This window comes from Amphiura filiformis, chromosome 11 (genome assembly GCF_039555335.1).
Source record: "Amphiura filiformis chromosome 11, Afil_fr2py, whole genome shotgun sequence".
Lineage (NCBI taxonomy): Eukaryota > Metazoa > Echinodermata > Ophiuroidea > Amphilepidida > Amphiuridae > Amphiura > Amphiura filiformis.
In genome coordinates, this window is record NC_092638.1 from 40,878,931 (window position 1) to 40,895,501 (window position 16,571).

A 16,571-nucleotide genomic window follows, 5' to 3' on the forward strand; every position below is an offset into this window, starting at 1 on the left:
ATTATTCCCTTTAACATGCACAGGATTGAACTAAAATAGTCCAGAATTCAAACATCTTTCTTTCCTTGATTTTGGTGCAAAATTAAAACCCAATTTGTTTTAGGTCAACAAACTCATCAGTTAGCAAAATAAATTATAACTTTTATAAAAGAAGTTTGTATGGCTGCAATTACATTCTATTCTCTTGGCATAATTGCTGTCCCAAAAGGGATGAAACTCAAATGTTATCAGGAATGAGAGCTATCGTACAGGAAAATAAAATTCATAAAAATTTATATCAGCTGATTGACAAAGATTTCTGGAAAAAATGTGTGTGTACTGACTGGGAACATTTTGCCCATCTTTATCATCATCCTGTCGGGGTCTAGATTGAATGATAACAAGAGCAAAGACATGCCGCCATGGCTAAGTTTCAATGCATTGCAGCGATCCTCATGTGTTTAATTTACCAAATCTGTTACAAACTTGTTTCCATTTTCCAAATCTGATTCTAATTCTGCACAATTCCCCCATGTCACTCTTTTTCATCCACATATCGGCATGGAAACTCGTTCTGACAATTGTCACTGGCTCCCTGCCACGGCCGGTTTACCTTTCTTCTCTCGCTCTCCGTGATTCTAACTTTACCACCGCCAATAGTATTTGGAAACATTTTGTCTAAGTGCCGATCGCCCTGAAGCTACCTCTGGACCCCTCAGTCGGCACAACTTCAAAAAGGGGACTTATCTGCTGGAGGTCACAGGGTCAAATTGGTTTGCGAGCTAGCAAGCAGAGGCAGGCGGCTTGTGTGTGTGCAATTCAAAGTTAAATTGTCCAAGGCATAATTATTTTCTCTTTTTCCCCTTTTTGTACAATTCAAAGAAGTCGAACTTAGTCAACCTTGAAAATAATGAACAAGCAACTTAGAAGACTGTTTGCTGAAGCAAATGTACACAAATTATGAGTTCATCTCATCTCCTTTTTGAAAGTTTTTAAGATGGATTTTATTTTTTATTTTAAAGTCTGACAAGTCTAGACAGTAACTCATACCTCCTCCCTTTAACCCAGGAAAGTGATACCATCATGATTGGTAGGTATACTAGAATTTGATACCAATATTCCTGTTTTATTTCTGAAGATGATTCCGTAACCATGGTATCCATTATGCAATTCCCTGGAGGGAGCGACTTGCCCCCAAACATTTCCAACTGATGTGTTACTTGGCTCTAATGTGATGACATCACATAGGGCTCAAGTTTTGGAGAGCAGGTAAATTGTGAAGTGGAACAGTATCCGCTTCTTCTTTCCACTGCTACATGAAGCTGCAAAGCAAATGGGTTGGTGTTGCATTTGTACATCATACATTGTACAGTGCTAGATTTATAATGTTTTATGGTCCTACTTGTAGTCTTCATTGTGTGGCTAGCAGATGGTTGGGGTCAGGGGTTTGCCCAGAAATCTTCTAACCCCGGGGTTGGGGATCTGAGAGCATTCGGGTGGTGGGGGACTGTCTGCAGATCTGTGCAGGAGAGGCTGAAATGTGCCCCAGATTAGACTGGTTTGTCATGTTTCATTCATAAACAGGTGGGGGAGGGGGGAGTTGTCACCCCTAACCCCTTTGGGCATGGCTCTGGCCTGTGGGTGGGGAAGCATGGAGGAGAGAATCAGCAGCAATTCAAAACATTTGTCATAAATTTTGTACATCATTACTTTAGGAAATCCATTGAATCACACATCAGATTGTATATTTTTGAAAGAATTTGCAAGATTCAAAAGTTGAATTGATCAATATAAAATGGGTCTGTTGTGGAAGGACTACATTTATTTGCTGTCAATCACAGTTAAACAACGAGAGAAAAAAATCGCTTGCAATCTTTTTTACCCCCCAGAAAACTCATCTGCATCGCAGGCCGTCATTTATGCCTTCGATGCCATTGGCCAAGGTATTGAGTTCCCCGACCCGTGCTTGATAATGTTGGTAATAGGGCGCAATGTTGCCAACAAGGGGGATGGAGATGAAATAGACGTCAATCACAATTTACGGCGCAAATCGTTTCAAATGTCGTAATGTGATCAATTTGCGACTTGCAGGATTTTTATCTCCTGAAGATGTCTAATTATGGAATAAGAAGTTCTGATATTTTATTAAATGTGTCGATGCTTACGAGTGTATATAGATTGGATCAATCAAATAATTTACTGGATGATAGGGTATTTGATTGACAGTAATATCATTTATTGACATAATTCACACACATTAAAATGATGTAAAGTGACATTGTTGTCCCAAATATGCCATAATAGAAAGTGCAGTACTTAGTATTTGAAATAAATTTTAGGCAGTGGTGACCTTTTTTTTAACAAAAATGGGTAAAAACCATGAGACATTTTTAGCACTCAGAGGAAAGCACAGTTTTGGAAGCCAAAACGCACCATGATTTTTTCAAACAATATGATTTCATTTCATTTTTCATTTTTTACAAAAATAAAAAAATTATTTAGTTATAGACTCTAAATTACTTGGTATTCAAGGTTGGAAACCAGAAATGTACATGTACTGCTACTTTGAAGCTGGTTCAAGTTGCAGGGCCTTCGTTTTTAATTGCATTTTGTTGGGACTTTCATGTTCTAGTGCAAGGAAGATTCTAATTTGCCCTTTTCAGATCAAATCCACTTCTGACAGAGTATGAAGACTTTTCAGTTTCAAAAGATTATTGAACCCCCTTCCCTGGCCTCCTGTACAATAAGGTGCCAGTGAATAACACTGACCGTGAAATTGCCTTGAGGTCACAGGTCACAATAATGGATGAGAATGAATGAGAATTTCATTTGCATTTTATACAGAAATGTATACAGCAAGATTTTCCCCTTTTGTATTTGTACAGTGTGAATATATTATGTGCTTGTATTGTAATGTAATGCATTACTGGTAAATATTGGGTACTAAACATTAAAAAATTGTAATTTTTACTACTGGTGACATAGTACTCTGTTCTGAACTTAAAAATTTGCCGTACAGACAAATGTACAGTAGCTGGGGGTAATGGAGAAAAAAGCACCTAGAGCATGTGTAAAAAGCTCTTTAATAATACTGCTTTCAATTTAACCAAATCAGGCCTAGTATGAGATATAGCAAAATGCGCACAAATTAGTGAGGCGGATAGGAACGTTGGTTGTTCTCTTGGATTTATACCCCCTGACTTAACATGATTTACATGTATGGTGGATTTACACAGCAAATTTTAAAAATATATGATGAAATTATGGGTTGAAAATAAAGATTTTAGGGGAAGTGGGTGGGGTATTAAAATATTCCTCACGTTTCGTCGAAACCTGAGGATGTACCTTTTTTTTTGCTAAACGTAGTGCAGTACAGTGGGGGTTACTGTGTATGGATAAAGAGGGGTAACTAGCGTTTATGTGGCGCCGGCACTTTGATTGCAAATGACGGTGTATTATGGCTCGCCAAATTTGAGTTACAGGATGGAATTTATTACCTTGGAGGATTGAAGGAGCTTGTATGTTCACTGAGTGAGATGTCGGCATTGCTTGTATCAGTGATTTGGGGAGATAGGTTGCCTGGGATGCGCCTGGCAAATGGTACATTAAATGGCATTGTGCGGACATAACTTAGTCAAATGCCCTCGAAATGGGGCATGTGGTAAATAAAAATAAATTCAGGATGCCTTGATCTAATTTGCTATTTGTGTACAAATTCATTTGTTTCATAAATTCATACCGGTACCAAAATTCAAATTACAGCTCGTTCCCATATCCTGCACTCTCTTTCTCTTGCCTGTGATTGAGTTGAAAAATTCATAAGTAGAAGAAAACATGATTGAATTTTAGCAAGAAAGTAAGAAAGTGTTAAAAATGTAATAATATGGCCTACACATGTACATGGTTTTGTTCTTCCAAATGCCAAAGGAATTATTTTTTGTTGGCTTGAGGTGAGCCAGGTAGAAATATAGACTATAGTAGCTCTGGCATTAAAACCAACATAAAATTTCACAAATTGAAAAAAAGAATTATGTTGTCATTTAAAAAACCCATTTTGCTATATGATTTCAGGTTTTTGTCTAATTGGTAAATGTACGTACATGTGCACACCACTGAAATTTAATTTAAGATAAAATGAAAAAATATTTATTGCATAATCTTAAAAATAAATTTTCCTCAAAATATTATTTTACTGGTACCAGCTGCATGAATGATTGCTATAAAGCTGAATGTCAATGTTGCCAAATTGAAAATCTGTTTTCAGGGATCACAAGAGCATTGTGTGTGGATTTAAATTTCACAAATTTATCAATTCCAAGGTCCATCATAAACATTTTTGTACAGACATGTAACAGCTTTGCAGCCAACATACATGGTAGCTAAGAAGCAAATCAGCACATAAATTCATCAATTAGGAAAAAATGAAATGCGTACATATTATTCAAACCCCAGAAACTAAACAAATTCAGATTTTTATTTTAAAACCAAAAATAATTTTACTAATTCTTTACAGCCTTTACTCAATAAGCACAACTGAGTTGGAAAAGGTCTTAGGCTAACAGAAAAAAAAACTGAAATCCCAAAATGTTTCATTTAATTTAATAGTACTAGTAGGCCTACATACTATAGGCTCCTATATTTTATGATTAATTACAGGGTTGGACAAACTTCAATATTTTTAAAATTAAAAAATAAAGAGTTTTAAATTGTTTGCATGTGTGCATGCATACAGCACAGCAGCGGTATCATAAGCAAGGCTACACACACAAGCATAATAGCCATTTTTGATTGCAAGACTAATGAAGTGTACAGCAATGGAGAGAGAGCAACCCAAATGAATATGTTGTGTGAAGCGCGATCATATCGACGAGACCGTAGACCTGCGACCCTTCACTGACTTCCTGTGTCGCTGGCACAATTCAACCAAATGTCAAATCGGGTGTAAATTATGAAGGTTTTATCATGTCATTTACATTGGCCTTTTTCCAATGTCAGAGATTTACATTCAGCATTACCGTAATGATAGAGTGATAAATTTGACTAAAATAAATTTTGAGCATTTGTTGTACAGCAGGCCTCAAAATAGTTAAATTATAATAAAAAAAATTGGGGGGGGTACTTTTGAAAAAAAATTGTTCCTGTAATTTAACTTTCGGGGGATACTTTCAGGATTTTGAGAGCTAAATCGCCATTATTTGGAGCCACAAGCCTCATAAATATTTTCATTTCAGGACCTACTTTTAATTAAAAATCGCCCGCATAATTTAATTTTTGAGAGTTATTTTGGCATTTTCCGGGGAAAATTGCCCTTGGCCCATCTATTTTGATCGCTTGTATAGTGAGTGTACATTTGTAGTCAATGAGGTTTCATTTAAATTGGAGAACAGCAGAAAGTAAAATATCTTTCTTTTTATTTATTTTTTATTAATAATCTCCCCTCCTTCATATTAAATCGTTATGTAGTTGGCTTGGCGAAAGTGAACAATGAACATGTAGAAATGTCTGAAAAGCAGACATCCACTTGGCACACATGGCTCCTAAATTTGGTTACCAATTCCTTGAAAGTCTTTTCCCAATTTAATAAAACTACCCATGGCTAATTTCAAATAATAATAAAAATTAAAAAAATGAATGAGCTCAATTCACCAGTGTAGATGTGGAATTCCGTCCGCCATTATCAAAACAAAGAGGAGGAGCAATTGTACGTAATTCTGGCTCGGAAATTGACGGTGGAATACAATTATGCGACATGTTATAATAGAGAAGTATTGCCCTCCCTTCCGTACGGCCCTTGTAAAAACAAAATTAAGTAATATTGTACGTAATTCTTGCGTGGAATTATAATCTATTGAGGGATGTAAATTATTATAGTGTGGTAGAATGAAATGTACGATGTTTCGTCTCTCTCTGTCTCTGATGTCGTAGCATGAATCAGCTAGCCAGCATCATACTGTTGTAAAAACGATAAAAGACCCCTCACTGCCTTGTGACCCGACTTGTTTATGCTTGCACGGTGGCCCAGTCGATTGCCTTGGTAAAACAACATGAAACGCCTCCTGGTACCGTGGAGAAGATTCGGCCAAACACGTATGGAGCACGCAGAACGGTTGAAAATAGCGAGAATTTATACCCTAGCTCGCCAGCACTGCAAAAAAATGTAGTAAATATGGTTGGTGGCAAGTGTTTTGTGTTATGGGAAAATTTGGTGTGTTTTTGCGATGGAAGGACAGCACAACACAGAATCTTGAACAAGTTGTGCATACTTTCACGTGTGCATGTGCTTGTATGGCCTATATTTTAAATATGATTTCCGAGTTACATTTCAAATTCGCAATGATCTAAATTAACACTGGTTTCAAAAAATAAATTGCAATAACTCAGTGTTGATTAGGCCTTATCATGCTGCAGTTTACAAACTGCCCAGGTAGCTATCATTAATTCACAAAAGAACAGTTTTGTGATCCTTGATCAATAACAATGAAACAGGCTTCTCTGAACAGTTAATTTGATGCAGAATTTTGAAGACTTTCAATATAATAGCAATCCTAGTGAATTCACCATCGAAGTGGTTACGTAATTCCCTTGGTTACCGGATCACGCTATTTTGGTATGCCTTCGAGTGCCATATACTTTACGTGGTGATTGTTTCGATCGTGGTTCACTACTCAAGTGCGTGATCTCGTTGACATAGTAACATTACGTAACTTCGATACTGAATTGGTATGCATACTTTGTACAAATCCATGCGCCTTATTTGATCCCCCAATTGAAAAACAATATTGAACAATTCAGAAAGAAAACGCAAATACATTTTCCAAAACATGAAGGTTGCAGAGCTAAATTGGCATGTGAGGTCTATACAAAGAATGCTGGGGTTAGAAAGTGCAATGCATTCTGTCAAAGGTGTATGACCACTTGCAATTATAATAGAATCAATATTAATTTAGCCTCATCATCTGAACACTGTCAGGATGGAGTATTATTATTGATGTCATTAAACCTGGTGTTAATTAACATGATTAAAGGAAATAAAGAGGGATGATGAGGATGATGATCTGCATAATTCATACATTTTCAAAAGTATCCATTGTGAGTATTGTACGGTATTGAAACAATGGATAAGTTAGCAAATTGTTGTGATTATTGAAAAGAAACCAGAGGAGGAAATCAGGATGAAAACTTTTCAAAAACAGTATTGGAAAATGTATGCCCACATAGTAAATTTAAAAGCCGTACTAGTAGTACCAGTAAAGTTAGCATAATATTACATGCAAGTCAAATTTAACGATGTCCCTCTACAGTATTGTATGTAGGCCTATGTCGAAGGCTCGCTAAATGTCAAAAAATATGAAATTGGAATCTGGATTAATATCACATACTTAACAATAACATACATGTTTAGGTTTGCTACGTCGAATATAAAATGGTGTGTTTAGGGGTATTTGGTTAGATTTAACATGGATTATAGCGAATTCACCTTATTTTTATCGACATGGTGAACCTTTGGCAGGCTGTGTTAATACAAACTTAACTTGCATGCACAATATATGAAATTTTATTTTGAGCCATTAGTAAAAATTGACTCTCTAATTGGCCGTGCATGGGAATGTTTGGGCATTAAACCTGCTGTGCTCTGTAACAAAAGAAAGGAAAGACCAGTTGAGAGCCAACTTGATCACACAAAGTCCCCACTTTTGGCCTCTGGACTAGCTAAAGTCAATTACACTCAAAATTTGACCTATTTATTTATTCTGGTATTTTGAACCAACCAGCAAGTAAAAGCATGATGAATTATATGCGATTAGCTTCTGCATGAGTACCCCCTTCTTACTGCATGCCAGACCGTTGTCGCCCAAAAAAGTTCCAGTGAACACCGACACCCCATATCCATGTAGGAATCTAAATTGAGGCAAGAAAAAAAAAAGGTTCCTAATCCACCTTCCTCTGTGTACATGCAGTAGATGCACCAGCCGTGTGTGTTAATCCTCATGAACCAAACAGACCGAACATTCACGGCATCCCTGATCTTATGACGTGATAGGAGCCAGGTAATCTCCTCACATGCTATCCACGAGGCTTAAGCAGTCGGCAATAATGAATTTGGCGAGATATTTATCTGTGTTTTTTGAATATTCAATTTTTGTTTTTTGCTTATAGGCATTATCTGAAAGGCAGCAGTGGTCGTTCCATGGTGAGCCCATACCATGCCAGCTATGCAGCATTTGCTCCAGCAGCTTCAGCGAATGATTCTGAGTTGCAGAGTTTGTCCAGTGATGCCATCTCAGACGACACCATGTCACTAACTGATTCTAGTGTGTAAGTATATAAAAACTGAATAGTCACGAAGAACCCCTAAAAAAGCAATGTGTTTTTTACCTTTTGGGCATATTTTAACATGCACAGGCACAAAAGCAGTTATTCAGAAAGTTAGTTGAAAAAGTGAATTTGGGGGGGGTGAACCCCTAAAAATCTGAAATTATTACAGAAATAATTAGTAAATTTGAGTCGTACATTATTCTGAAATGCAAAATGTACATGTATGAACACAGTCAAGTCACCCACACATCAGGGGTAGCACTAGGTTTTAAAACCAGGGGTTCTCAGAACCCTGAACCCCTGAAAGTGTTAAAAATATGCGCCAAATCCTAAAATGAGGGGTTCTCTAGTCAAGTATTGAATGCCCGTTTCAACTGAGACGAATAGGTATATTCGCCTCAGCGCTTCAATATATCAGTATCAGATTTTGTGATTTTGGTTATGATGTGTAAATAGTTAAGGCCTGGCAAAAAACGCGATCTCCCTTTCACGCCGTGATTCTCGCTATTAACCAACTATCTGGCTTTTAAAGAAAGTTCCCACGCAGTGTACTTGCTATAAAAGTGTTGCTTTATGCCATAAAAGTTCGCCGAATTCCATAAAATGCAGTTCAACTTCTGCAAAGTGCAGAATTCAACAGCATTGCAAGTCACATGTCACGAGTGAAAAAGCCATGATTTACTCAATAAAAACTGACATTTCATTGCAAATGAGTTCAAGTTTAGGCCAAATATCATGATATTTATTGAATTACTGGAGTATTTTGACTATAAAACATAATTCAAGGGCAAATTTTTGTCACTTTTTTCTTCTACGGCCTCGTAAATTTCACCGCGGGCATATCTCTACACACCACCCTTGAAGCATTTCTTACAGATCCCTAGAATTAGAAATTACCAACTCACGTCCGTGTCGTCATTCAGTACTGCAATAAAACTCATCAGTGATTCTAGACAATATCACAATCTGTGTTAAATTACGCTGGCGTGTGTGTATTTTATTTTATTTTTAAATTATGTTACAATGCTACGGGCGACTTCACATCAACATTTATGTTATTGCATTTTATGTTACATAATTTCTGGACAGGTCGTAAATATTGGAGATCAAGCTTTTATTTTTCTTTCACATGTTTTCATTTTTCTGCGCGCATGAAAACCCCCGAACTGGTATGCAAAAATGAATAGATGCGCTCAAACTTAAAAAAATGCGCGTGGCGCGCAAGAACGCAACTTAGCGCGACCCCTGCCACACATCCATCACCACACTTGCTTAATTTAGCAGATCAATGTTTTTCAACAAATTCAAAGAAAAAACACCTATAAAATGTTGAAATATTTTCAAATTCACAAATAAGTAACGGTACCTGTGCAATGCATTTAGGTTTATTAGAGTTAGACAATTTTAAGATAGTTGCACTGCGGAGAAAATTAAAATTGATTTTCCTGCTCCGATCATGGTAGATGGAAGAGTGACAGGGAGTGAATGTAGCGTGAGCCTGCTCATCACGCCAAGGTGAATCACATCTACGTAATTACATCAGCGCCGACCAGGAGATCCAGTGCAATAAAATTGGAAATTGTATCACTTGAGAGAATAACATTTTAATGCTCCTCCCCCTTCCGATTGTGTTCTTTGAAACTGCGAGCGCGGAATCAAATCGAAATTGCGAGGAAGTAAATATCTGATATTTTTTTATTATCGCTGCTTTGATTGAAGGTTGAGTTCAACATAGGTATACGCTCTATTAGCATGATAGTTGGGCTATTGTGGTGTGTCATGAAGCGTGGTTGGCCTGACATAGAGTCTGGGCATGAATTATCCAACTGGCAGACTTTAATATTGCATAAATACAATTGGCTCATTATGTGTGACATTGTAAGCGAAACCTTGAAATATTGCAGCATTTTATGTTTGGATTCTCAACGAGTAGCAGCGAAATCAAAATAAAGTCATAAAAGAACAAACAAAATGAGGGACCTTGGACTTGGGGTTTGCGAGTGTTCTTGGTGTGCACCATGTTATGTAGGTGGTCGAGGTAGTCGGCAAATGCGAATACCAATCAAAGGGCATTTAGATCTTCATTCTTTTCACCGACTGTCGCTTCTTCTAAGCTTTAAAACGAATTGAGGTGTACTTAATAACAGGGTTTAGTATTTTTATACGAAAGTAGATGACAACATCTCAGTGTGTGTGTGTGTGTATAGTTTGAAAGGAAAGGGGAAAAATGTGTGTGAATGTATCACCATGTTTTGGCATTGTTGTAGAGTTATCTCAGAATCTGATTGGGTATACAGGGTCGGTCTCTTTGTACTCAGTCTGTCCCCTTCGTGTGCCGTCATCCAAAAACTGCCGCTTAATGTTGACTAGCTCTCTGCGGCACTGCCTAATCAGCTAATTTACAATGTAGAGGAACACTTTGAGTTTATGGTTCGCCATGTTTCCACCCTGCTATGCTGGACAGGTTTTTTCTTTCCTGTACAGTCGGTTTGTGTGGTCTACAAATTTGTTAATTACTTTCTGATGCTTCACGTCGAGTTTGCCGACATTAATATTCCTTCCTTCATTAGCGAATTTGGCTTTCAGAACTCAGGTTGTCTGTTTGTTAAATATATAAACCATGATGCTGATTTGAAAAGCTAAGGAAAATTTGATTTGCAAAAATTTAACTCTGAAACTTTTTTTTGTGAATCTGGAAGCACGGTGTATGGAAAGTGATGCAGCATAGCATGGTAAGATCCATAGCCAAACTTTTCAACTAACGAAAAATAAAGAGCGAGACAATTATAATTTGATAAACATTGCGGACGGCACGCCAACTTTACCCATTCCCTCCTACCAAGTTCAAGGCATTTTTAACTGTAACAGTTGTGCCCTCAACTTTATTAGATACGCCCACCCTGAGAGAGATGGTCTGGGCGGTGTGCTTTGGCATCGGCAACGGGTAGATATTTCTTGCGTAATTTGATTTACTTGTAGCAAACCCCCACATTGATGAATCTCAACTCGCCCAGCAGGCCTATCCCAGCATGCGATTTAACGCCACCAAATTTGGTCGCAAATAAAATTACAACCCATTTTCTGTAAAATCAACAGTGTCATATTTGGTTAATATTCAAAGGATTTGAAGTGTGATCACAGTTGTTGGGTTTTTTTCTCAAAATAATAAATTTTATAAGTTTATTTTGTGAAAATTAAAAGAAATTTTAAGTAGGAGTTGTATTTTTGACTTTTATTGAAAGTAGTGAAATAATGGTGTTGCTATGTTAGTTTATCTTTTATTCAAGTGACCTGGCCATAAAATACAACCTCTTGTATCTTTTGAATAAAAAGTTTCAAACAAAAATTCCTTTCAACACCCTATTTTCAAGTCAACCTACCTACACACTCCTGAATCCTAACAAGAGACAGTAAGGGCTTTTCTTTTCATTATCAATCCCATTTTAAGTGGTTTCTTTTACAAAGATCCCCATTTTTTGTGTTCACCGAATACAATAGCATTAAAGCTTTGAAATGGTAGCGGGCAGAATCACACACACAGAGCCCATACATGTATACCATTAATCCTTTCACAATTTCAATGCAGGTCAATAAGCACTAAAAGAAGGGAAGTCATAATATAATAAAATAAAAAAAGAGAAAAATACTGTTTTATTATTCATGGTATTGAGTCGGCAATTTAAGTAGCAAATTATGGTGATCATTTACAGAGATATGTATCTTGAATGAGCATCTGTTTTGGCATGATTTAATTGAGTAGTAATTATATTGTTCATTTGTTGTATTTAGCAGAAATATTTCGGTACCCTTTGTTATTGTTGTCGTTTAAAGTTTGATCATATCTTGAAAATGTTCTAGTCGGGTAAAAAAAAATTTTTTCCAGTGGTTCATTCAGTTGGGTTTACCCAAGGTTTATATTTGAAGTTTTCTCATGTACATGTACATGTATCTGGGGCTACCTCAGTGTGCACCAAAAATTATTTGTAAATTGTAAATAATATAGAAAATTAACTTCACCAAAATTGTGGATCATCAAAAATACTAGTAATAATTATCTATTCACATACAGGCACAAAATATTATTGCTTTTAAATTTAATTATGGTCATTTTTATTATGCTCAAATTATTCTTTCCAATGTTTTTGTGTTTTTTAGCCTTGGTAGTGTATTAAACTCCATGCATGTTAAGCCTTTTTGGTTTGTTGTAGCATTGAGTTGAATTGGCCTGGCAGGCCAACAGGGTGAGCAACTGAGCGGCAGGACTCCAACACAAAGGTGCAGAGAGATGAAAGAACCCGGTAGTATAGGCCTTGAGAAGGGCAATGGAAAAAAACAGTGCTCAGACTTGCTCAAGAGAAAGCGGCCTTCTTTTGGAATCATGACTGAAGTAATTGGATTATCTCTTCTGAGCAGGGGCCATTTTTGAACTTGGGAATTATAATACCCAATATTGACTGATCCTGGGTGTACATGTAGCTACTTATGGACATAGTATGAGCATTGTGTATTGAGAGACTAGTGCATGTACATGTAGAAATGTACTGTACATGCACCATTTGATAATTAACATATTTTACTGCAAATTAATTCTTGTTTGAATGTGCATATGTGACAAAACATTAAAAAGAGGTTGATTAGATAGATTTTAGTGTTACCATGACAACATTGACAAATGTAAGTACAATGTTTACGTGTGGTTGCAGTAATATTACTTCTCAGATTGAAAAATGAAAAAAAAAAGCTTTAAAAAGGCTAAACTTCTATAGATTTGGAATGGTGAGACTTACACAAAAATTAGACTTATTTATTTGCCCGATATTTTTTGATTAATATTAACGCTCGGTGGACTGTTGTCAAAGTATAGAAATACAATCTCTTCCTCGCCAGCCAAAGCAGCTCGAATGATTGGGGCAACATTTGCAGGGAAAAGTGCTAACATGGGGAGAAAAACAAACACAAAATATAAATACCATGTAACCGAGAGGTCAGACTACTTTTTTCTTGAGGGGTGTTTGTGAGCAATGAAATGTAAAATTGATCAAATTATATGATTGGTGAACTTGCTTGGCCAGTCAGATGAAAATCGCTGGGCCCACAGGCAATTTTTTTCCTGCGTTTTTATGGAACAAACGAGATGGCTAAAGTAAACGGCCGTAAAGGCTTTACACGTTTCCGATAGTCAGCAACGATTTAGAAGTTGTGATCTAGAAGAAGGAGTTATTCATTGCTAAGTATCATAGCCAGGAGGGTTCCATTTAATTAAAGTCGTTGAGTTGGCAACCGTTAGGTATCACAAGTTTTCAGGAAGCTGAAACTGCGAGAGTTGAGAGCTTGGGAATGAAACACATCTTTTAGTCTGTCAAATCAAATTTGCCCAATGAAATCAAGCTCTCCCGTCCTCTACTCCTCTCACATAGTTAACGACTCGACGCAAGATTGTGGTCGCTCAACTCGATTTCCATCCAACAAATAAAATTTTGTCGAGTTATCCTAACCTGGGGCTGGCACTACGGCAGACGACACTGTTGCAACTAGTCCCATCTTCGCTCGTTTATTCCATGCTGTTGCCATGGCAACATTGACAAGCAGCCCTTTAAAAAAAAAACCTGATGCAACATTGCATGAGAGGACACGAATTTGCTAGGAAACATGGCCGAGGGGTTTCCCATTTAAAAACCTCGTGTCAAGCAAATAATATAGAATTTAAAGACGGGGGACAGTGTTTCAGCGAGACAGGGGAAGTTTTGCCCCGGAATTATTGACATCTTTGGTGTTGTGGCACGGCAGCCATATTTAGCCATTGGTCTCGCCCAACTCTGAACTGTCAGTCGATATAATAGCGATCGCCTGACGTGGAATAAAATATTCATGCGGAAACCTGCCCAGGAAAGGTTGAAGCACAAAATCAACAGTGAGGCAGGTGACGAGAGCAGGAAAGACGAGACATCCATTGTTGATACATGTTTTGCAACCTTTCGACTTGTCAAGTTGCATCTTCTATGTTAGGTTTAAATTGCAAAATTCATGGGTTATCCAGCAACAACTTTGCGGAAAATAGAAACCGGTATTGTTGGCAAAAAAATTGAATCCTAACATTTTATCTTTGCATTAACCATCAAGTGCAATTTAATAAAAATGTAGCTCAAATTGATTCGCATAGAGAAACTTAATATAACACCCGGGGTACTCAGTACAAATGACCATACGGGACGTGCCGCAAAACATGGGTAGCATTTTCGCCTTTTGGTATATGAATGGGTCCTTTTTTCAAAATTTTCTCAATTTTTTGGGAAAACATCCCAATTTTGCCTTAATCTAGCCAAAATTTTGGGAAAATTTGTAAAAACTAAGACAATTTTGGACTTTTGGTATAGAAATGGGTCCAAATTTCTTGAAAAATTGGTATATTTATGGGTCCACTTCCAAAATCTCAGCGGCACGTCCCTACCAAAACCAAACTTGAGTACCCCCGGGATATAACATGCCTGTTAAATTTCCCATTCCAAGTTACCGTTTACTTTTTTGCACTATATTATTGCTGTATGAAGACGGGCATATTTTTTTTTGCACCAGTGCAATTTTAAAAGTCTTTATTAACGTGCGAAATGTGAAGGAAGGCTAGATATATGTGGCGTACGTAAGAGCAATAATTCCAGCTAGCCTCTTAAAAAGCTTTCTAAATTTCAGTTGATGATTCATTTTTCACACGGCAAGGTGTAGGTTGTTTGCGTCAAAGGCTCAATGAGGCTGTTAACAAAACACATCGGGGTAATATGGCGAGACCTTGTCATGCTATCATACGTACGTACGTATGTAAATGCCCTATGGAAATTACAGTTTTGCATTAGCAAACAGATGAAAACGATAACGCATGACATGAACTTGAGCAAAAACTGTATTATTTGAAAGGTTTTAAAAGGTGAATTCCAGTAACTTCATACGCAAAAATCATCTGTTTATGGGCTCCAACCTCATACCCATGCTAAAAACCTTAAACCTAACCCTAAATCACTTTATAACCAAACAAAAAATGAGGTTGGAAGGAATTTTCTTATCCACACCTGAATGCTCCAAGCTAAACCTCATACCCAAGGTACAGTACAAGTGGCAGCTCTCAGTATTTGTATACAAAGTACAAGCCTGTGTGTTCTGGTCTTGAGATTAGTATGCTCCAATAGTTTGCACATAAACTACATGTTAGTAGTATACTACATTATATCATGAATCAATTTCCGAGTACAAAAAATGACTGGGTTCATGTAATAATTTTTGTCCCAACTGCTTTTATTAATTTTAAACATTTAAGGAAATTCCGGGAGCTTGAATATATGCAGTTGCAGAGCGAAATTTATATTCCAATTAATAAAATTTTGTGGATGAATTTCTAATTAGTAAATGAAAAGAGCAATCATAATAGCCTACTCCATACATACGTAGCAAGCCAGCAAAAATAACATGGCCTGAAATCAACAGGGAATCCCTAGCTTGGACTGGCCGACGCACTCACGATTGTCTCTGAATATATTCTGTAAAGTCAACTTAATTTGCTGGTCTTATAATTTCACAAATTTCCTGCTAGGTTTCAAAAAGCCAAATTATAAATTATTAATGAGGAGCAAGTGATAATTTGTATGGTGCCTTGAAGAATAGCATGTTAATATGAAGTGTATTGTTTCAGGAATGCTATGGAAGCTTTTGACAATGAGGTGGGATAAAAAATGTCGCAAAATATGAAGCTGTTGTGCAGTATTGATTGATTGCTTTTGCATCTCGTTAGATCCGAATGTGAATGCTGAATCACTGAGTTCAATTTGAGTCAATATATGTTGGCTTATTGCAATTTGTGGCAGTTTGTTTTTAAAAAGGATGCATTGTTTCCTCCACATTTACAATGTACACATATATTTGCTGCTATGTGCGCAAGTATGTTTGTATGTATTAAATCAAACCTTCCTTGCTCCGTGAGGGGCAATGATGGCTGTCATTTAATATTCACCAACAAGGATAGATAATTTTATAGCATTTATTGCAATATTATTTTATTAATGAAACGCATGATGAATCCCCCCATAATCTTGTGCCCATATTTCAGACTTGCAGCTATCACAAGAATCTCAAAAACATACTCATGAGGAGACAGGAGGGGTACAGAGGGCAGACCAGCTTGAAAAAAAAATCAACCAAAATTGCTTCAAGTGTGTTCTTTATAGCAGGCATGAGAATTTTCAGTTTAAAAACTGAATTCAGTTTTTTTTATAGTTAAAATTTCCGCAACT

The 16,571-nt window shown here is 36.9% G+C and overlaps 1 protein-coding gene across 1 annotated transcript in view; it reads left to right on the forward strand.

Annotated features, from left to right (window-relative positions):
- The window catches only part of LOC140164844 (axin-1-like), a 54,330-nt gene that overhangs the window by 19,331 nt on the left and 18,428 nt on the right, over positions 1 to 16,571 (forward strand). Inside the window, 1 exon segment of the mRNA XM_072188221.1 lies at positions 8,137 to 8,295. Coding sequence (XP_072044322.1) covers positions 8,137 to 8,295 — 159 coding nt within the window.